Source organism: Myotis lucifugus, unplaced genomic scaffold (assembly GCF_000147115.1).
Source record: "Myotis lucifugus unplaced genomic scaffold, Myoluc2.0 scaffold_449, whole genome shotgun sequence".
Classification (NCBI taxonomy): Eukaryota; Metazoa; Chordata; class Mammalia; order Chiroptera; family Vespertilionidae; genus Myotis; species Myotis lucifugus.
In genome coordinates this window covers 299,970-323,850 of record NW_005871497.1, presented here as the reverse complement: position 1 = coordinate 323,850, position 23,881 = coordinate 299,970, and the positions used below count along the sequence as shown (strand labels likewise).

Here is a 23,881-nt window from a genome sequence, read left to right as displayed (position 1 = left end):
TCATGGTACCAAGTGACAAAAATACATCTTATATAAGGTCTGACAACAAGAAAGGAATTTATTAGTTCATGTAACTAAACATTCCAAGAATAAAGATTTAGGAACTTGAAAGTGGACAATTACTCTTTTGTTTATCCTTCAACGGAACACTTCTTTGGACTAATTTAATTGGCAGGTTATAGAAAAGATGGCTTGCCCAATCTCAGAACTTTATAGTCATTCAGGTCCTAATCTCAGAATAAGTAACTACATTGCAGCTTCTTTGAGTGTCCCAGCATCAAGAGAAGAATGCTAATTGGCTATAATTGGATCAAGGGCCTCTCACTTTGGATAACGGATTGTGGTAGCATGATATTCCTGGACTGCAACAAATACTCAATTCTGCATCCAAGAGTCATTAAACTTTTCTTCCTAGATATTAAGATATCTAATCTAATAAAAGACAAATAGGGTAATTAACTGTACTTCCGACACGCTTCCCATTGGCTAATCAGGGTGATATGCAAATTAACTGCCAACCAAGATGGCGGTTAATTTGCATATGTAGGCGCCAAGCCATGGACTGAGGCTTTAGGCCTGGGTCAGGGAGGAGCCAGCCAGCGATCATTGAGCCAGCGATGGTTGATGGCGGTGGTGGTGGGGAACCGGGCGGAACCAGCAAGCGATCCTTGATGGTGGTGGCGGCAGGGAGCTGGGGGTGCCCCGGCCCAGGCCTAAAGCCTGGGCCAGAGACTTTAGGCCTGGGCCAGATCGGAACCAGCCAGTGATCCTTGATGGTGGTGGAGGCCGGGAAGAAGGGCGGAGTCAGCCAGCGATCCTTGATGGCTGTGGCAGCAGGGAGCTGGGGGTGCCGCGGCCCAGGGCTAATGACTCGCCAGAGGCGTTAGGCCTGGGCAGGGGCCAAACAGGCAATTGGTGTGAACTACAGAAGAAACACCTTTTCTGACTGCTGATTGGTTAAGCTCCCTGTATGCCACTGGTAATATTCTTAGTAACTTGGGTAATAAGAGTCCAAATAGGTCATCTAGGGTTTTTTACCACACTCCTGGAGAAAAAAAGGAAGGTCCGCTGCTGGAGGGTTAAGAAATGTCATATCCTGTCCTAGCCGGCTTGGCTCAATGGATAATGCCTCGGCCTGCCCAACGCAGATTCTGGGTTCAATTCTGACCAAGGGCATGTACCTAGGTTGCAGGATCCTCCCTGGCCCGGGCCCAGGTCAGGGCTCATCATGCAGGAGGCAACCAATCAAAGTGTTCCTCTCACTTTGATGTTTCTATCTGTCTTTCCTTTTCTCTTCCACATTCTCCAAAAATCAATGGAAACACATCCTCAGGTGAGGAGAAAGAAAGGAAGAAAGAAAGAAAGAAAGAAAGAAAGAAAGAAAGAAAGAAAGAAAGAAAGAAAGAAAGAAAGAAAGAAAGAAAGAAAGGTAGGTCATATCCTATGAAAGACACTTCTTGAAGATGCCTAAAGAAAGTTGTCATTTTTTCATGGTAAAGGGACTGGAGTCCGTGTTGATGAAAACACCTTGGTGGCTGCGGTGACTGGCAGTGGCTGCAACAGTGCGGTGATGGGGCTGGTACCTTCCCCTGATCAGCCCAGTTGACTCCCACAAAGGGAGGCCAGACTGTGGCTTAGGCCCGCTCCCCAAGGGGAGCAGGGAGCAGGTAGTAGGACATCCCCTAGGGCTCCCAGTATGTGATAGGGGGCAAGCTGGGCTGAGGGACACCCCCCAGTGCACAAATTTTTGTGCACCGGGCCTCTAGTCTTATCTAATGAAAGAGTGATATGCAAATTAACCATCACTCTGTCACTCTGTCACAAAGATGGCAGCAGCCACAGAGCTGGAGTGAGCAGGAGGCTTGGGTTTCCCCTGGCAATGGAGGAAGCCAAACTTCCCACCTGCCCTGGCCAACACTGGGCTCCGCTCAAGGCTACAAAGTTTCAATTATAGAAGATAAATAAATCCCATATACCTGCTTCCAGCCAGCGGTGGCCTCCACTCAAGGAGGGGCTGGGAGTCTGGGTTGCCAGGGGCAATCCAGGCTTCCAGACCTGGGCTCTGCTCAAGGCTACAAAGTTTCAATTATAGAAGATAAATAAATCCCAGAAAAAGAAAAAAGAGAAAAAGGAGAGTCTGGGAGCTTGGGTCACCAGGGTGCATGGCCAGCCTGAAAACAGCCATCAGCCACTCACCCAGGCTGGCAAGGCACCCTAGTGGGGACCCCCACCCTGAAGGGCGTGTGGCCAGCCTGAAAACAGCCTTCAGCCCGTCACCCAGGCTGGCCAGGCACCCCAGTGGGACCCCACCCTGATCCAGAACACCCATCAGGGCAAACCAGCCGGCTCCCACCCATGCACCAGGACTCTATCCTATATAATAAAAGGGTAATATGCAAACTGACCCTAACAGCAGAACGACTGGCAATGACTGGTCACTATGACACACACTGATGACCAGGGGGAAGACGCTCAATGCAGGAGCTGCCCTCTGGTGGTCAGTGCACTCCCACAGGGGGAGCTTTGCCCATCCACAAGCCAGGATGACGGCTGCCAGCACAGTGGTGGTGATGGGAGCTTCTCCCATCTCCTCAACAGCGCTAAGGATGTCCGACTGCAGCTTAGGCCTGCTCCCTGCTGGCAAGTAGACATCTGGGGCTGCCAAAAGGATGTCTGACTGCCAACTTAGGCTCGATCCCCCGGGGAGTGGGCCTAAGCCAGCAGGTGGAAATCCCCTGAGGGGTCCCAGACTGCGAGAGGACACAGGCCAGGCTGAGGGACCCCCCCGAGTGCACAAATTTTTGTGCACCGGGCCTGTAGTCCTATATAATAAAGGCCTAATATTCTAAGTGTCTGGTAGACTGGTCTGCCATTCAACCAATCGAAGTATAATATGCTAATGACATGCTAAGACCACTCAACTGCTCGCTATGATGTGCACTCACCACCAGGGGGCAGACAGTCAACCAGTTGACCAGTCACTATGAAATGCACTGACCACCAGGGGACAGATGTTCCAAACAGTAGGTTAGCTTGCTGGTAGGGGACTGGGTGAGATGGGCCAGACATGCCCTGGAGACCTCCCTCAGTCCCTCCCTGGCAGACCAACCTCCCATGTCTTTTCCCTGCCCCAATCGTGCACCAGTAGAGTTTCTCAGCCTGGTCTCAATCTGGGACCCCTCAGGAGAGTTGGTTTTGGCCTGATGCCACAGGCCAGGTGGAGGGGCCCCACTGGTACATGAATTTGTGCACCAGGCCTCTAGTATTAAATAACTGTAGAAGTTAAAAATTAAATCTTGTACATTTCCTTCTGATGTTGCTGTACTGTGTTCATTGTCTGCAATAAAGCGGCTCTGACAGTGTAAACGGTTTGAGTCCTCTGAATCCTTTCAGCAATCAAAAACTTAAGGTGATGATTTTAAAATTAACACAGGCTGCACAGAAAAACTGTATCTCTGAATATAAAGAGAAGAAAATGCAGCAGAATTAAGCTGCAAGTTTTCTCCCATATCTTACTTCTTATTTTTCATATTTCACCCCAAAAAGGCTAAAACCATGCATTTCACAATAGCATTATGCAGCCACCCCACAGCTTCTGAGGAAATCAGGTCCTATGCCCTATGATTGAATTGCATTCAAGTTCAAAAGTGAAGAGGTGATTCTGCATTGGTGTGGCCCCACAGGGAAGAAGAAGCAGGTAGATATGACACTGTAGAAAAAGAACATGATTTCAAATGTAATATACATTTAAATTTTTATTTAAAGTAACATGCACTGAGAAAAACTCACATATTAAAATAAATTATTACAAAGTATTCATCACCCAGGTTCGTGACAATAATATTTTATCACTAACACCTGAGAGCACCCCCTCATGTTCCTTATATAGATCTATATACCCTCAGAGAAATCTAAACATGTCTAACTTATTTCCTCAGAAATTAATATTTGATAAATTCCAATAAGTCAATTTATGGGTTTGTGAACTCTGTTATATTTTGTGTTTGGTTACTGTCATTCAATAATATTTATGTAAAATTAATCCTCATTGGTTTGTGTGAAATTGCAGAGTCATTTTTGTGTGGCAGTATAATACTCCATCCCACTATATATTACAATTTATTCATACAAAATACTGTGGATTCACATTAGTGTTGATTTTAGTTAAAATATGAAGAGTAATACAGCTAAGAATATTGGGTACATATATTTAGTGCACATGTATATTATTTCTATTTGCTATATACCTGAGTGGAACCACTAGTCATGAAATAGGCAAATGTTTATCTTGGACAAAGACTGACATTGGTTTCCAAGGTGCTCTTGCCTATTACACTTACATCAGCATTTCTTAATATTCCTTTTGTTTGTTTTTGGAAACACTTGGTATGGCTTTTTTTTTCATTTTAGTCATTCTGATGATTGTGTCATTAATTTATTATCTTTTTTTTGAAGTGCCCATTCAATCTAATCTATTGCCTATATACTATTGTATTAGTTGTTTTTCCTACTGAAATATTCTCAACTAAATTTAAACAAGTTAGAGACTGGATCCAGGTGAAGAGTTATGCTTGGCCATGCCAGGTTTGTTATATTAATTAGATACTCAAGTATGGAGGCCAAGAAGGCAAGTGGACTATATGAGTTTGGAGATGAGGATAGACGTAAGTTTAAAGCTATATATTTAGATGCTTTCAGACTGTGGGAGGATTAACGCCATGGAACTAAACAATATCAGCCAGACTAAGGCTACATCCTTGGGTACTCCATCCCTAAAAGGTTTGGAAAAAGAAATATCAGAAGAGAGACTTGAAAGAAATGGCTAGTGAGTTAAGAGAGAAACTAAGGGTTTGACAGGTTTAGGATTTCAAATGAAGAGAAGCATATTTCAAAAAAGAAGGGATGATCAAGTCTACCAAGTAGCACTGAGAGGATGGTTAACATGAACACAATTTAACAAGGTGAACATTGTTGGTGACTTTAGAAAAATAAGTGATTTCAGTAAGAATAAAATTTGATGGGAACAGATGAATGAGAGAATAACAAATTAGGTATTTGAAAAGGCAGCATAGATACTTCTATGATACTGTCCTAGAGTAAATTAAAGAACTGGGAGGTGTTTGGAGGTGTACTGTTAAAGGGAGAATGCGTTTTGATTAAAGATGAAAGATATGATAGCATAAATTTGGTTTGCACTTGATCCTGAAGGTTAGGAAAACATTGGGAATGCAGCAAAGGGAATAATTGCTAGAGATGAATCATTGTGTGAACTCAAGTGGGTGGACTTGAGTGTACAGTACAGGAGTTGGTAGAGAAATAATTCATCACAAAGAAATAATTACCCCACAGTCAGAGACAATGAATATAAGAGTTTCTTGCAGGTCTTTTTTTAAATTATTGATTTAGAGGAAGGGAGAGAGAAATAGAAAAATCCATGAGAGAGAAACATCAAATCTAATGCCTCCTGCTTGCACCCACTCTCCTCCCCACCCCAAAGGGATCAAGCCCACAACCTGGGTATATCCCCTGACTGGGAATCAAATAGGCAACCTTTTGCTATAAAGGATAGTGGTCAACCAACTGAGTCACACCGCACCAGCCAGGTAACTTCCTGTAGGTCTTTGATTCTTGGGCATGACTGGCTAAAACCACAAAACCCAGCTCATTCTGATTGTGGTACTGGCTCTTGCTGCTCTGATATAAGTCAAGTCAGTAATATGGTGCAGCGGTGTTTTCTGTTGCAGTGCATTAACGTACTGTGCAGTGCACTAATCACATTCAAGCTTCAATAACACCCTTCGAATTGGCTCTTATATAGATGTGGAAATTGAAGCTCCAAAAGAGAAAGTAAATTTAAAAGCAAGACTTAGCTGCTATGTTGCAGATCTGTGAATCAGATTTCACATTTTAACCTTTTTTTCAGGAGGATGACCATAAAATTTGACATTTGATGCTGGGTACTTTTGAGGTGAAAGGCATAGGTGTAATGGTTTAAACTGGGACTATGGGTGTAAAACAAGATTTTCTAGAGCAAACACGGGGTATGATTTTCTTTTCCTTCACTTTTTGATATCTTTTATATTCAATTCAAAGCATTCTATTTAATTTTAATTCTTTCAAGGCTATTTTTAACAATAATTATCTAAAGTTAACATTAAAGAGGTAATTAGGTCTTAAAAATTATAATAAAGGCAGAAACACTTAAATATGCATCAAATATTAATTTATTGAAATGACTGGTTTGGAAATAGTAATAATAAGCACAATTCCAGGAACTATTTTACACATATTTTAGGTGTAATTACAGCATTTCCAACTGAAAATTAAAATTCTGTGGTACTTTTCAAATTAAAATTTGGAAAATAGAGGTTAGGAGTCAAAATCAAATTAAGACAAATGCTATATAATACATAAAATAAAGAAATACATTTTTATTTTTCCATGTAGAATCATTAAAGAATTGTTACTCTTTTTGATAGCATGATACAAAGATTGAAAAGATGCCACATTTCCAGTCACAGTCAATTCTGTGGAAATGAGAAAAAATATAGAATTAGTTATGTCATGTAAATCACCATACATATCTCTCCATTTATAACTTTCGCATAACTAATTCATTAGAGAAATGTTATTACAAATGCACTATGTTGTGCTCTATCTTGCATATAAAATTTCTAAGGACCAAATAACATTTAATTTGCAATTGTTTCAATATCTAGTCTATCTTAGTCACTAAAAAATTTGTATCTTAAAAAATGTTCCCCCTTTTAATCCTCACACTGAGACTCATTAGTTTTATTTTGACACATGAGTTAAAAGACAATATGTACATTTTGAATGTGATAAAACAATTAAAATTTATGGAACCTAAGGTATATATATGAAAACACAAGTTGATTTTTAAAAAGAGTTCAAACATTTATAGTAAAGCAGAAGAAACTTTTAGTTTTTTTCTAAAAATGATGATAAGCATACAGACATAGGCACTTGAAATTAAACCATTCAAATCAGTCAATAACACATAATTAAAATTAAAATACAAAGATACATAATTTCAGGTGAGTACATAGTAGTCAACTGTTTAGGTGTCTATGACACATTGATAATTAATAAGTAAGTTCATATATTGATGGAATTTCTCACTACTTTAGCTTATCCAGGACAATGAAATATAAAAATGTATTAACTATAAGCATAATCAGTCTAATCTCCAAACTCCCAAAGCTTACCAAAAGTGACAGGTAAACATTAATTTTGAAATCCTCTTAAACCTTAAAAAAGAAAACAAGATAAATAAATTACAATTCACTTTTTGGCAAGTATGTTCCTTCTAAAAATTCTGAGTAATGAAATAATCATCTCAATTGTCTGCTCTCCCATGTACATGCATAAAAAACAAGATGTGAATAAAAGCATGTAGAGAATAGATGTTCACAAGGAAACTTCAAAATTGTATAAAAGAATAAATCATCTTTATTCCACACCCAGATTACCAAATTTAATTCTGGCTTTAGTAAGCCTTAACTCCCTTTCTCTCTATTGTCAAGGGCTTGATTAAATCAGACTCTCTGAAATTATTTCTTCTCAATACTCAGTATCTTCTACATAGAAAACCAGAACAATTATGTCTAAACATCTGCACTTACTCCTACACATTGGTATTTAGGGGAAAACATGTTTTCTAGGTTATTATATTGTGTAACTAGTGTTGAGAATCCCTAATCAAAACTATGTGCATGTTTGGATCCATTGAATAGTCTTTTATTCTTTCATTCTGGATCTCTCACAACTTCTACTCTCATATACACATCATGAATGAAACAGCAGAGTTAATCAAGTAGGACTTACTTGTTGTAAGTTGTAAGCTGGGGCAATAGGCTGAGCCACAGGGTAGAACTCCCAGTTGAGGTCAAACAGAGGCTCTTGCATAGTCATAGCTCTCTGGGGGTAGGTCAGCATTTGCTGGGAAAGAGGCAGGACTTTGGACTGAGCAAGGGAGACCAGGGGCTGAGTGGGAAGCATGGGAGTCTGAAGAAGAGGCTGGGGGATCTGGGGCATCCAGGGCTGGAGCAGAGGCAGAGGAAGCTGTGCTTTGAGATCAGTGAGGTTTGGGATCTGGCGCTGAAGAAATGGCACTACTGGAGATTTAGGCAATTGCATCACATTGCGCTTAGGAATGATGGTCTCCTTAGTATTGGGGATTTCCATCACTTCAGGCTGAAGGAGAGGCAGCACCATAGCAGGCTGAGCAAGAGGCAGGATGTTTTGTGGAAGGACAGGGTAAGGCATGGGCTCAGCATAAGGATAGAAAAGGGGCTGTGGCTGGACAAAGGGGTGGGTTTTGTCCTGGCGTTCATCCTGGAAAAAAAGAAAAATCTCTAAGTCCAAGATTCAGCTATAGTTCTCATTCATGATGAATTAACCTCCTCTCTATTGAAGAATCCTGAGTGAAAGAGAGAAGGAAAATCTGTTATTGATGCTGGGTAAGAAATTATTTGGGGACATGTGAAGACGAGTTTAATACTCATTGAGGGATTTCTCATTAATCCACTCCCTTCATAGGTGGACCCAGATCAAACTGAAATCAATGTTTAGGGATTTCCAGCTTGTTTCTCCTTTCTGAGTTGCCTTCAATACCATGGCTAGCTGTACAGTTTGGTGCTCAGCAGGCATGAACTTTTCAAGATAATGTGATAATTGTAAACCAAATTATGTTCATATAATGAAGGTTAATTTTGAAAAGACCGAGAGGAACATTGCCAAGGCTTTCTTCTATGAGTTTTAATGAAAAGTAAATCTTAATTGTAGGATTTGCTCAACACTAGCTAACTTCTGGTACTACTATCCTTAGTAGATAGTCATTATTTTAAGTCTTTAAAAAGGCATCATTTTGTAAATTCATTTTGGTGTAAGTTCCAAACAAACCCAACCCATTGGTACAACAGAGAAGCTGAAATATTAAAATTACATAAATATGTTACCAAACATGTAATTTAATTAAATAAAGATTTTTCTGTAGTCTAAGAAAATCTTATTTTTAATCAAACTCTACTACTTAATAATTGTGTGATATTGTCACACAACTGTATATTCAATTGTTCTGTATCTCACTTCTCTTATCTGTGAAATAGAAATTCTTTTATGAAGTGCATGTATTCAGCAATGTTAATATAAAACATAAAATTTTAATGTAAGTCATTGAGTACTTACTGTGTGCTCTTTCATCAACCTAGGAGATTATTAATATTCTCAGTTTATAGGTGTAGAAATTAAAGTGCAGAAAAACTTGGGGCCAAGGTGATACAGCTAATCAATTATCAAAATAGGATTACCATATTTCCTTACCATTTTTTTTATCACATATCTAAATTGAGAATAAGTGAACCTAGTTCCCAGCCTGGAAATCTATCTATTAGTGTGTATTTATGGAAACTAGGTACTCACCATTAGTATAGTGAGCAAGTCAATAATTATTCTTAAGTATTTAGTCTATATAAGTGGATTATGAGCTTAAAAATGCACTTATGTCTTAGCAATATATTGTCAAAATTTTGTTTCTTATATGACATTTATTTTATTATAATTTTTAGACTGGAAAGGCACATCTTTTATATGTATTATATTTTATAATAATTTTTGAAAATATTTATTATAAATATTTAATAATAATCTTACTATATTTTATAATGGTTTTTAAAATATTCTTATCATGAACAACTTACCTCTTTTTGCTGCTGATAGTAATTTTCTAAATTCTCAAGTTTCTGCTAGAAACAACACGAAAAGAAATAGTAAACTCTATGAAAATCAAATGTAGAAAATGTATACACTTAAATATAAAGGTTTACCCTCTCTCCTTTTGTGGTATGTAAAACTGAAACCCATTACCAGAGGGAAGAGGGTTGGAGGGTAGTAAAGACAAATGAGGCCAAATATATGGTGAAGGAAGATGATTGGACTTCAAGTGATAGGCAAACAATGCTATACACATATCATGTATCATAGAAATGTACATTTGAAACCTATATGATCTTATTAACCAATGTCACTCCAAAAATTTCAAATAAATAAATAAATAAATAAATAAATAAATAAATGTTTTTTTTACCTTGTTGATGTGGGTAATAGACTCCTTTAGGAAAATAAAAAAAAAACATAGGTTAAGTTTTCATAGAAAATTTTTATTTGCCAATATGAAACAGAAAATGAAGGCATTTAAAAGGTTAATGTGGATTTCTTGCTTGCCAACATCATTAAAAACACAGCATAATTACTGAAACTTATATGTTGCTCTGTTCTGCACAAGTCTGTTCTATAAATAGGACAGATGAATGCAGTCAAGAAAGAAAAGAAAGTTAGTGAACATAGTACAACAAAAAGCATTTAGTAAACTCTAATTTTCCTTCTCACTATGTTCCCTTCCTAGGACAACAAATGACCTCTAAGACACCATCTGATTCTAAAAGAATAAAATTCATTAATAAGAAATTATAATAAATTGTTAATACATTCTGTTCATTGTTCTTAGTTCATTTGTTATGTTCAGATTTCAAATGAATTGTAAGAACTAAATACTTTACCTATGATAACCTTTGTGAAGAGATAAAATATACCTAGGTACCAATTAGCAGGTGACAAACCCCAAAAGTGATGCAAGTGTAAATATCTGCCTGACTCTCCCAGGCATATTTAAGACTAAAACTAGTCTCACTGCTTCTGATTTATTAAAGTGACTCCTGTAATGACAAAATATGTTCTTAGTCAATGTGTGATCCACAGAGGTGCTCAATGAATATCAAAACAGTGAATGGGGTCAGTGTGGAGAGAGCTCCAGTCATATAAAAGGAGTGTAGCATTCAATTAAGAAGGGGGTGGGGCAAGTGACAACATTTCAAGTAGCAGCTAGCATAGAGAATAGGGAATTCTGTAGACATTTATTTTGTCCTTAAACATATAATGGAAATTTACATCAAAACTTGTATGTAAGAACTAGCCTCATTGACTTAAGTGCCCCAAAATAACACAATATAAAGAGTTGCTAGCATTTTACTGTCCAAAATGGAAAATTCCCTCCGAATGAACATTGTCTTACCTCACTGCTAGAAATGCTTTCTATAGTCTGTAAAGAAAAATACAAAATCAACAACTGGGTCGTCAAAGACTGTTACTTTTTTTTAAAGAAATGTTTTATTGGTATTATTATTAATAATCTTCACCCGAGGATATTTTTCCATTAATTTTTAGAGAGCATCAGAGAGAGAGGGAAAGACAGAGAGAAACATCGATGTGAGAGAAACACATTGATTGGTTGCCTCCTGCACACGCCCTGACCAGTGCCCAAGCAAGGGAGGAGCCTGCAACTAAGGTATTGCCTTTGACAGGATTCAAACCCAGAACTTTTTGGTCCACGGTCAATGCTCTATCCACTGAGCAAAATTGGCCGGGGCTTTTATTTATGAGAGAGAGAGAGAGAGAGAGAGAGAGAGAGGAAGAGGAAGAGGAAGAGGAAGAGGAAGAGGAAGAGGAAGAGAGAAGCATCTATTCATTGCCTTTGTCTACTGCCCCCAAAGATCAAAGCTGCAACCTTTTGGTGTATGGGAAGCTGCAACCAACTGATCACACCCGCCAGGGAAGAATGCTACTAAGGCTGGTTAGAAAAATTTTCTCTGAACAAAATATCTTACCTCTCTGGATACACTGATTTGTTCCTTCTGTAAAGAAAAAAATCACCATTTAGTTTCAATAGCTATCTTATTTTTCCTACTTACTTTTTACCTTCTTTATACAGAACTATCTCCTTCACAAATTTAAGAAATAAAAAATGTTTGTCTTTTGAGAGCCTTAAAAGGTAATTGTGTTTTATGACTTTTATATTTGATAATTCTAATTGTATATTCTTATTTTACCTAAATGAAGAACAATTTTTGATGGGTAACAGAATGAGTTATTTGAATTTTATCACTTTTTATTCTGATTACAAATATGTTTATGATGATTATTATTGCCTGGTTTTCCACCCTCTGGATTTCTTTGGGTAGACACAGGTAGGATTTGGCCCATGCCCTAAGCTTCATCATCAGTTTCCTCACTGTAATAAGATATATTTATCTAGGTTGCACATGCAAGCAATATACATTTTGTGCAATATTACTTTTTTTTTTTGATGATTGTGTCTTCTTGTTTTGTCTGTGGCATATTTGTTTGTTTTTTTGTTTTCTGATGGGAGAGTTGTGTAGAAAGCATTTAAGCCAGATTTTCAGGCCTATAGGACACTATTGAAATAGTGAGGGAATATAAATGATTTTCTTCTTTTTTAAAATAAAAATATTTCTTTATTGATTTCAGAGAGGAAGGGAGAGGGAGAGAGAGCTAGAAACATCAATGATGAGAGAGAATCATTAATCAGCTGCCTCCTGCACGTGCCCTACTCGGGATCAAGCCCACAACTTGGGCATGTGCCCTTGGCCAGAATCGAACCTGGGACCCTTTAGTCCACAGGTCGATGATCTATCCACTGAGCCAAACCAGCCAGGGCATGATTTTCTTAAAAGTATAGAAAACAACTGTTGAAATTCTGCTTTATTTTTAAATTTTAAGTATTGATGATGTTATTTACACATGAAAAAAGAAATCACTGTAAGTTAATCATTCATAGATTTTCTTACCTCCTTTGCAAAAGCAAAGGCCACCAGGCAGGCAAGGATGAGCACCTTCATGGCTTTCAAGTCCTGTGAATGAGAAAATGGTATTATGCTTGTCAATCTAATATATTTTCTTATTTCGGGAGGGTTCCTTTTCTTTTAAGGAAAGATAATTAAGTGTCTTAATTTTAGAAAAAATAATAATAGAAGTTTATTATATAACCAAAGTCAATATCTTCTATGGCTTTTTAGTCTTACATATCAATTTTATACTTCACTTTCAGCCATTCAGACTTTTCAGCTATCACCTCTACCCTACCTCAATCCTTTTCATCTTATTCACAGTACCATATGTTGTTTTTTTTCTGAAGACAGAAAGAAGTTTTAAATATTTATATGAATTTTATTAATTGATTCATTTAAAATTAATAATATTTATTTAGCACCCTTTATTGCCTGATGCTGTCCAGGATGTGGGTTTACAGCAATGAACTAAATAGTAAAGTCTCCACACTGATGTATCCTCAGACTTATTTAACAGACTGGTTAAAGACTGACAGAAAATCATTTTTATTTTACCTTTTTTTTACTAAACAGTTTTCATGAATATCTGTTTTAATCATAGTTTCTTATCCTATATAATAAAAGGCTAATATGCAAATTGACCACAAGGCAAAATGACTGGTCACTATGATGCACATTGACCACCAGGGGGTAGATGCTCAATGCAGGAGCTTCCCCCTGATGGGCAGTGTGCTCCGACAAGGGAGCGCCGCTCAACCAGAAGCCCTGAGCTGGACTCATGGAGGTAGGAGCCGCTCCCGCCTCTGCGGCAGTGCTAAGTATGTCTAACTGACGCCTCAGTGGGGCGGGTCTAAGCCATCAGTCAGACATCCCCAGAGAGCTCCTGGACTGTGAGAGGGCACAGGCTGGGCTGAGGGACCCCCACCTGAGTGCACAAATTTTGTGCACTGAGCCTCTAGTTTCTTATAAGACTGGGATTTTTTTTTTTTATCACTTCATTATTTGCCCCACTTATCCACATTTTTTTGACACTGATCCAATTTTTTTCAATATGTTTATGATGTACCCACTATACGGTTTTCATCCTCACACACCTAATGATGTCTCTTCTCTTTTATGCCATATAACGTTAGAGATCATACACTATGCCTCTTCTTTTTTCACTGATCTCTTGATGATTCACCAAAGGATCAGGTTCTCTTGCCTAGTCCCCACTGCAGACTACTTCTTATCATAGCATATCATAAAATATAAGTTAACACTTTTGACTGAAATGTACTAAATGCTTGATTTTGTTCCATCTCTATAATTTCTTGTAAAAAATGTTTGTGCCACCAAGATATTTTCACATATAATCTTCAATCCTAGATTTATAAGCTAAATTTCTGAACTACAAATATTTCATTAAAAACATCCCTAATTCATCTGTAAAATATCCTTTGTATTTTTAAGGCTGAAAATATTTCCCTTTATTAGGCAAAAGATATGTTTTCTAGATTTTCTTACGGGTACTATTTATTTATTAATTTTACTATGCTTAAGAGCTCCATATGTCTCTAATTAATTTTTTATTGTCAGGTCTCAATGTATATTTTGCTACATTAGATATCATTTTGAGTAGGGCAGATCCAATTGCATTTTCTATATTTTATAATTAAAATTTTTAAGCCAAAGCATTACCATTGAATAATAGTCTAAGGTACTCTTTCTTTTAAAATTTCTCTTTTGTTTTTGTTTTCAAGTTATTTCTAGCACATCCAGATTTTTTCTTAAGAAGTTAAACTTAGTTTCTTTTTAGCTGAATTTCTTTTTTACTTAAATTCATGTGTATATTTTAATATTATTTTGAAATATAATTTGAACAATATAGTAGGATGTTGCATGTTGTAAACAAGTTTGGTGAATACACTCTTCTAAAAAAATTACCCATAAGCATTTCAAGTAGTACATGTTCCAAAAGAACTACCGCAATATCCTACTCAATATACCACTTGATGAGTAAAGCTTTCCCAATAATTTTTCATATTCCTTATAATAATTTAAATATATTTGCTTTTATGACTATGATATGTTTAATCTAATTGAAAGTCTTATTTAATTTAGAAAGCAGATTTTTTAATATAGCTTGCTAACTAGCCTTATACTAAAAATATATACATATTAACTAACATTTCTACATTTTTTGTCCATATAAAGCTTATGTGGTCATTATAATTTCTACCAAATATGTATAGGCATTTCTACTTTTTATAACCTAAGTGTTGAAAATAATGTCACCACTACTTCAAATACCTTTATTTCAAAGACTACATTTAAAAACTTATTTTCTTCATATATCTCAATCGAGTTGAAATAAAGCTAAAGAGAAGATACAGCCACTTTATATCTGAAAGTCTTACCTTTTTTTCCGAAGTGGAGGACCAGAAGTGAAAGAGGAGCTAAGTGAGTGATGGACTGTCTGTTTTTGTGACTGTTTATATACTGTATTCAATGGCATGTTAATTTTGTGGTTTGAAAAAAATTCAATAGTATGTTTAAATTCCAAGAAGTCTACATGATTAGAAAAAAATTTCTGCTTAATATCTGTCCCCAGAAATGCTGGGGGGCATTTTAACAAGAGAGCAATTTAATTCTGATAAAGGAAATATGTCCAGGAAATACAATTGTTTAATTATTAAAGATAATCATCAGAGGACAGTGACCCTCTGGCTCAAAATCCAAGGAATGAGGATACAATTAGGTCTCTAGTATTTGGTGGATCTCAAGATCTCAGTTGTGGGGGAATGCTATATGGGCACCACAGAAATTCAGGGGGCTGCACTAAGGCCACAATTTCATGCTAAACTGAGCAGTTGTTAATGTTTTATGCTGCAATAGAGACAAATGACAAGATAAGAAATCCATGATGCTAGCTTATTCATAAGTCAAATGCTTGGCTCCCAGGATCACTTGGTTTGGGAAAAACAAATGGTTAACTTAAAACTAATATATTAAAAAATATTTTTAATCTTCACCTGAAAATGTGTTTAATTGATTTTTTTAGAGAGAGAGGAATGGAGAGAAGGAGAGAGAAACCTTGGTAGATCATATATACCCTGACCAAGGATAGAACCTACAACCTGGGTATGTGCTCTAACAAGAATTAAACTGCTACCATTTGGTGTGTTTGGACGATGCTCCAATCAACTGAGTCACAGTGCCCAGGCAAAACTAACATCTTGTATGCAAGAAGAATAATCCTTTCTCTGTAATGGAACATATCAGAAAAGTATTCTGGATGGCTGGTTTAGGTAAAATCCTTGGTAAATTTGTTATAAAAGTTTTATAAAATGTCACGGAGACTTATTTACCTGATAAATATTGGTTACCTGTCTCTATTCAAGTATGCAAACTATAATAGCTTCTTTTTTTTTTTTTTACTTAGAACCAACCCTATGCCAGGCATAGTGCCCTTTACAGACTTATCTTGTATAATTGTAACAAAAATATTATGAGGTAACCTTCCTCTCCATATTTTCAATGAAGAAATCGAGACACCAAAAGACACTTGCAAAATCCATATTATGTTAATTTCAAAGATACCAGTTAAAACCAGATCTGAGTACTTGCATTTTTATTTGATTATATTCAATGCTGTGTCTTAACCCCATGAGATTTTTTAATAAGATTGAGTTCACAATGTAGCATTTGGGCTTAAATGTTCATAATTTGAGGAAACTCCATATTTTTTTTCATAATGGCTGCACCATTTGATCCAGTGATCCCACCTCTAGGAATATATCCTAAGAAATCTGAAACACCAATCAGAAAGAATGTATGCATGCACTTCTATGTTCATAGCAGAGCAATTTATAATAGCTAAGGTCGGGAAACAGCCCAAGTGCCCATCAGTAGATGAGTAAATAAGAAAGCCGTGGTACATTTACACAGTGGAATACTATGCGACAGTAAAAATGAGGAATCTCTTAACCTTTGAGGCAGCATGGAGGGACCTGGAAAGTATGGTAAGCGAAATAAGCCAGTCAGAGAAAGACGGGTAACACATGATCTCACTCTTATGTGGAATCTAATGAACAAAATAAACTGATGAACAAAATAGATCCAGAGACATAGAAAGATGAACAGACTGTCAAATCTCAGAGAAAAGTCAGGTGGGTGGGAGGGAAGAGGTCAACCAGAGAACTTGTATGCATATATGCATAACCCATGGACACAGACAATAGGGTGGTGAAGGCGTGGGGCAGGGGATGGGGATGGGCTAGAAGGGATTAATAGGGTTGGGCGGGTGGGGGGAGAAACAGGAAATATGTAATACTCTCAACAAATATTTTTAAAAAAATAAATGTTCATCATTTGTCATGCCTGGATTTATGGGCACTTTTGCTGAATGTGAGCAAGAGCCGCTAGTCTTTAAAGAGGTACTATTCTAGTTGAAACTTAAAAAGGAGTTCAGTTCTGAGACATGGTTAAATAGGAATAAATTATTTTGGCTGAAGGAAATTTTGGTGCTTTAACAGAAATATGCTACAATCAAAAGACTGAGACATAAGGGTACCTGAATGGATAAGAAAACATTTATATGTAATATATATAATATATATATATATATATATTATATATATTACATATATATATACAGTCTATAAGAGACCAACCTCAGACCAACAGATTCACACCGACTGAAAGTGAAAAGATGGAAAAAAATTTTCCATGCAAATGGAAATGAAAAAAAAAAGCAGGGGTAGCAATACTTATAACTGACAAAATATACTTTAAAATGAAAGCCCTGACAAGAGATAATGAAGGCCACTACATAATACTAAAGAAATTGATACAACAAGAGAACATAACCCTGGTAAACATATATGTGCCCAATATAAGAGCACTTAAATATATAAAAAAATTTCAGAGGAGTTTAAGGGAGAGATTGACAACGATACAGTTATAGTAGGGGACTTTAACATCCCACTGACATCACTGAATAGATCTTCCAGACAAAATATAAACAAGAAAACAGAAACTTTAAAAGAAACACTAGACCAGATGAATTTAATTGACATTTACAGAACATTCTACCACAACATTGCAGCATATACATTCTTCTCAAGTGCACTACCACCAATAAATCAACAAACAACAAGTTCTAGTGAGGATGTGGAGAAAAAGGATCTCTAGCACACTGCTGGTTGGAATGCAGATTGGTACAACCACTATGGAAAACAGTATGGAGTTTCCTAAAAAAAATAAATAAAAATGGACTTAAATGCATATATTAGTATATATAACCCATGGACAAACAATAGTGTGGGGAAGGCCTGGGGAGGGGAAGGAAGTGGAGAGGATGGGGTCACTAGGGGGAAATACTTTCAACAATAAAGATAAATTTCAGAAATGAATTCCCTCAGGTCTGAGCTCATATCGAGAGTAAATGATCATCAGCTAAGGTTTACGGAACTACAGCAGATTTTTAAAAAGGAAATTAGAGCCCAGGGAGGAGAAGGGTCTTGCCCAAAGTCCACAATATAGTCTGAAGCAGGCTTCAAAGTACTTAATATGTTTCTATTTATAATCGGAGTCTTTTAAATTTCTCGGTGTCTTTAGTGATTGATGTTCATGTATGTAATTGGCTGACTGTGTCTGAAACTGCTCAATTTTACGATGTCCTTCTATCTGAGCACTGGGTGTAATAGATACATTCAAGACTTAAACAACCCTTCAAAAGTAAGTAAATAAAGCAGTTAATCATTTTCCTTCATAATATAACTTCTATTCATATTTTGCTAGATGTATGAGGGAGGGGAACACTGCTAATTGTCATACATGTTTTATATTGCTTAGAAAACCTAAGTCAATGTCCATAGTCTATTTGAACTGTGCAGCATGTTCCTATTGATCTCAGAGAAAGCCATGAAATAAATGATGAAATGATCCCAATGTTATAGATCCAATAAGAAAAGACTGTGGCTGCCAAGTTGCCCTATGTGTTAGCTCTCTGTTGACAAAGCTGGGGGGGGGGGGGGAGTGATTTCTAAGAAATGAAGCAATCACTCAACATTTCCTTTTTATTTTCTCAGCAAATGCTTTGCATACTGTGCAATGAATACAGCATCTCCTTGTTCCTCTCTTTATTTTGAATTACCTGAATCGGTACAGATTTGGAATCAAATGGTCCAGAAAAATATGCAATACCATGACAAAGGAAATCATGACTCTTAAGCTAACGAAAAGAAATACATTGAAAAGCCAGCGATTTAAGATAACAGGAGGTGCTAGTGGTTAGATACGCGTTGGAACACAATGATAAATAAGAAATAAAGTACCAGGTGAGCAACACAAGATTTCCTGGTGCATAACTTGGGGTGCCGTTTCATACCATAATACATCAATTTCATCCATTAAAACTTTTAAGACAATCCTGCATCAAGAATAAGATATAATCAAAGTGTTATAGGAAAATTCCAGGACAGGAGGAACAGGGAAACTGAGACAGGGAAGTTAAAACAAGGCCAAACACTATGGGCAATTTTCAGCTGGCCATTATCTTCCCCTGCCAAGGACACTTGAGAGCAAAGTGTTCAAAGCCTCCTAAGGAGAGAATGCAGGAAAGGGAGAGAGAGGTGGGGAGGAGTCTTTCTCACCCATTAAACAAAGAAATCAGCTGTTTTGTGGAAGGGGAAAGGAAAAAAGGGCAGTTTTATTTTTTTACTCTCAAGCAGAAAAGCCAGCAGACCCAAGGCTTGACAAGACAAAATTTCCAGGTGCTTCTCATGAATTCTGGGAAGGCCAGAACAAAGTAAAAAGGAACCTTGAGACTTAATCTGTACCAAAATATTCTGCAGAAGGATTTTTGAAACTTATGGACAGGAAGGTATATGATGCCTGAATCCCCACCCCACACATTCTTCACGTCAGCTGAGAGCCCAGCCTGTCTGTGCTTCATAAGCCAGATGGTTAGATTCGCTTGCCTTGCTTCTTTAATAAAGGTGCGTACTTTAATTGTTTTTGTAAAACTGGCTTTATCACAATGCAGTCATCTGGAGTTTCCTCATTTAAATTCATTTATATGAAAAGACAAGAATTGAGGTTGGAGAAAGCCCTCTCCCTCTGACTCGGTGTCCGCCAGAGGTGCTGCTACCAAAAGCAAGGACAATGTGCCATAAACAGAACTTGTTCAGCCAAAGCTCCTTTCCGTACTGGGTGATGGGTCTGAAATGTTCCGGGATGAAATTTGGGTGAAACACAAAGGTTACAGCTGAAGCCATATAAACAATACCTTCAGGAAAGAAAGCAGATAGAAAAGCAGGATAAAGAGTACAAGAAAGGGCCCAAAATGTTCCAAAAAAGAAACTGTAAGAGACCCTAAATATCCTCCATGTGGTGTGTTCAAGATTACTCAGAGATGAAAACATTGAAGACGTGAGGATGTGCATTATTTGCTGAGGATACTACAACTATTTAGAGATAGAGCTGGTACCAAAAACCTCAGTTTATTGAGTAATGTTTGAGGCACTTTTTAATAACTTCCAAAACATGAGGAGGGATAGGAAAGAAAGGAAACTCAACAAATAATGTGGACTTGTATTGCCGCTACCTATGCAGCGGGTTCAGGAGGACCTGTAGGAGGGCTGATGCACAATGAAGACACTACACAAGAAATAAGTTTTAAGCATGGGGCCCAGGTGGAACCTCTTTTGGGAAGAAGAAGAACCATGAGTCTTTGCCTTGCCTGTTTTTATTCAACTTGGTTACACATTTGCCCTTAGCAAAGCATGTACGCAGAGCACATAGTAAGCGGATAGTTTCAAAGGTCAGTAAAGCTCAGTAAACATTCACTCCAAGATGATCAGGTCAGGAAATTGCTTGGAGACCCCATATTCTCAGTGAGAGCAATGTGTGCTGGCATCAGCCCTGCTGGAGCCCAAGGTCCATGGCCTTCCAAGCTCCTTGCTGCACTTTCATTCCAATGCTGCTATCTGGTGGTCTCCAGCATTGTATAGTGATCCAGGTTTATGAACAAGATAACTTATAATTGATTAACTCTGACAAATTGTTAAAGATAGATATATTTGCTCTAACAGGTTTGGCTCAGTGGATAGAGCATCGGCCTTTGGACTGAAGGGTCCCAGGTTCGATTCCAGTCAAGGGCATTTACCTTGGTTGCGGGCACATCCCCAGTAGGAGGTGTGCAGGAGGCAGCTGATCGATGTTTCTCTCTCATCGGTGTTTCTAACTCTCTATCCCTCTCCCTTATAAAGGTTCAAGTGACACATGATTTCTAAACATATTTTATCACTGCCTTGTTTTTCATTTCCTGCCTCTTCTTGAGTGATTTTTTTTTCTAAAATATGTTTTCACTGATTTTTAGAGAGAAAGAAAGAGAAAGGAGAGAGAGATAGAAAGATCGCTGAGAGAGAAACATCACATGGATTGGCTCCTGCACACCCTTTGGGGGGGAATTAGCCTGGAACCCAGGCACTTGTCCTAACCAGGAATCAAACCTGCAACCACTTGGCGCATTGGTCAATGCTCAATCACTGAGCAACACCAACCAGGTACCGAGTGAATTATTTTAAATTGCAGTGTTCTTCCTTATGAAGATTACTAGAGGCCCAGTGCATGAAATTCATGCACAGGGATTGGGCCTAAACCGGCAGTCGGATATCCCTCTCACAAAATGCGACTGCTGGCTCCTATCTGCCCCCCCTGCCAGCCTGATCAACCCTAACCACCTCTGCCTGCCAGCCTGATCACCTCTAACTGCCCCTCTGCTGGCCTGGTCACCCACAACTGCCCCCCCACCAGCCTGGTCGGCCCTAATTGCTCCCCTCTACCAGACTGGTCGCCCCTAACTTCTCCCCCCTGCTTGCCTGGTCACTCCCAACTACTCTCACTGCTGGCCTGGTTGACCTCAACTGCCAACCTGGTCTCCCTCAACTGCCCTTCTCCACCATCCTGGTTTCCCCCTACTGCTACCCCTGCAGGCCTTGTTGCCCCAGGCTGCCTGCTGGTCATTACTGTTACTGTGATGGTGTCCCAGACAATTTGCATATTCCTCTATTATTAGTATAGATGATGCTACATATAAAAATAATACTTAATGTATATATTTGGACAATTTCTATCTGCAATGTGATTTATATACCTTCTCAACATAATTATATCTATTTCTAGATAAGAAAAAATTATAGTTTAAATAGATTAAGCAATCTCCAAATCATTGTAACATTTGTTCATGATAATTAACCTTCCTTCATGATATTTTATCAGCTTGGCTTCCAAAATTCACAAATGGTTTGGAAATTGTCCTCTCTTCAGCTATTTTTGTCTTTCTAGGAGATTTTCATGAACTTCTCTATTTTCTCTCCCATATTACTTTTTTATTATCTAAGGGGTTGTATCCTTAGCCAACTTCTCTTCTGGCTCTGCACCATTTCTTCTATATGATCTCTTCAATTTTCATTATAATCAATAAGTTAATTACTCCTAAACATTCAGCTCCAGTCTGGACCTTTTTTTTTTTTTCCTCCCAGTTAAAAATCACATATTTAACCTTCCTCTGGATTTTTCTCTCTGAAATTGTCTTCAAGTTTGTCCCTTTCACAAATTATAAGATGTCTTAGTGAGTTATGTCTACTATAACAAAATACCATTGACTGAGTGGCTTAAACAATAGACACTTCTTTCTCATAGTTCTGGAGGCTGGGACACTCTGGATCAGGGTTCCAGCATGGTGGGATTGCTTGTGCGGGCCTCCTTCCTGGGGGAGCTGCCTTTTTCCACTACCTGTCAAGGTAAAATGAGAAAGCTCTAGTGTCACTTTTTCCTGCAATGGCATTTAATCTCATAATGAGGATCCGAGCTCATGACCTGTATTAACCTAACACCCAAAGGCCCCATCTACTAATACAACACATTGGTAGGTAGGCTTCAACCTATAAATTGGCCAGGGTGTGGAAGGTTACAAACATCTGAATCATCACATAAGGTAAACCTTTTCAAGGCAGAAATAAAAAATTGTCACTTTGAATTTTTAATACCCAATAAGTTTTATGTTATTAATTGGTAGTCATATGTTGTCTTGTATTTGTCAGGGCAGTATTTTTCATTTTAGCAACTCACAGAAATATAACACAAACTTTTTTTTAGTTAAATAAATGACATCAAGGGTCTTGTTATAGACTCTAGGGCATACTTTCATTATAGGAGAAATAAAAGAGGGGGAGGAGAAATACGAGAAGTGGGAGGAGGAGAAATAAAAATGAAAGGGCAGGAAGAGAAGAAGAAGAAAAATCCAGCACAAATATTATCATAAATACCCATTTAGAGATTGCATCTTTATGCCTCCAATTTAAAGCCATACTTGTGACATAGTAGTCACTGTCTTTATTGAATTTTCCCTTGTATGAAAGACACTGGCATTTTCAAACAGTCTGGTGTTTGGGTACAGCTGATATGACATCTGATTTACTTAAATATAAAATAACAGGACAAGTTCTGGTCCATCAATATTCTAAAATGGCCTACTGTTCATGGAGGAAGAATCCATAAGTAACACACAAAGGCTAGTCCTATGTGTAAATTCCACTTTTCTTCTTTCCTTCCATCACACATAATCCCCACCCTTCCTATCACCTTGAAGCAGAAAATGATTTGTGGAATAATGCCTAAATTTTGGTGTCCCAACCCAAAATATGGGTGAGTTAAGTTAATGGTAGTTTTTGACTGTATGTATTAGAATTTGTCACTTTTTATTACCTGGCAGTTTGTTTGTTTTTTCTGATGTTGTAGTTTGGTAGTGTTTCTGCATCACTAGATCACATTATGTTCAATAGGCTATAAATATCATAGATTTATTAGAATAGTGTCTAGTAACATGGCTTAAGAGAAATCACTGAAGAAATACTAGTAATTGAGGGAAGAGAGGAGGGAGAGAGAGAGAGAGAGAGAGAGAGAGAGAGAGAGAAAGAGAGAGAGAGAAGAGGAAGAAAATCATTTGAGATTTTCAAAATAAATAAAGCAGGATTTATTTAGTTATTTAATAAGGTATTACATATGTTTCCTTATGCCCCCATTGTCCCCCACCCCCACCCCCAGACTCATGCCCAGCCCTCCCTGGTGTCTGTGTCCATTGGTTAGGCTTATATGCATGCATGCAAGTCCTTTGCTTGATCTCTCCCCCTTACCCCCAACCTCCCCTACCTTCCCTCTGAGGTTTG

The 23,881-nt window shown here is 37.7% G+C and overlaps 1 protein-coding gene across 1 annotated transcript; it reads right to left on the bottom strand.

Annotated features, from left to right (window-relative positions):
* Positions 1-6,442: 6,442 nt before the first annotated feature.
* On the bottom strand, positions 6,443-15,095 carry LOC102418818 (beta-casein-like). The gene is made up of 9 exons (XM_023744330.1): positions 15,065-15,095; positions 12,666-12,728; positions 11,685-11,711; positions 11,093-11,119; positions 10,109-10,132; positions 9,723-9,767; positions 7,849-8,358; positions 7,230-7,271; positions 6,443-6,527 (listed from the first exon to the last, which is right to left on the bottom strand). Exons 2-8 carry the CDS (start codon positions 12,714-12,716, stop codon positions 7,266-7,268), a joined length of 690 nt encoding a protein of 229 aa, XP_023600098.1. The 5' UTR covers positions 12,717-12,728; positions 15,065-15,095; the 3' UTR covers positions 6,443-6,527; positions 7,230-7,265.
* Between the last annotated feature and the right edge of the window lie 8,786 nt (positions 15,096-23,881).

Coding starts and splice junctions, on each gene's coding strand:
- LOC102418818 (XM_023744330.1), bottom strand. CDS start 12,716: ATGAAGGTGCTCATCCTTGCCTGCCTGGTGGCCTTTGCTTTTGCAAAG. Junction 11,120..11,684: donor AAATCAGTGTATCCAGAGAG/GTAAGATATTTT, acceptor TTTTCTTTACAG/ACTATAGAAAGCATTTCTAG. Junction 10,133..11,092: donor AAAGCATTTCTAGCAGTGAG/GTAAGACAATGT, acceptor ATTTTCCTAAAG/GAGTCTATTACCCACATCAA.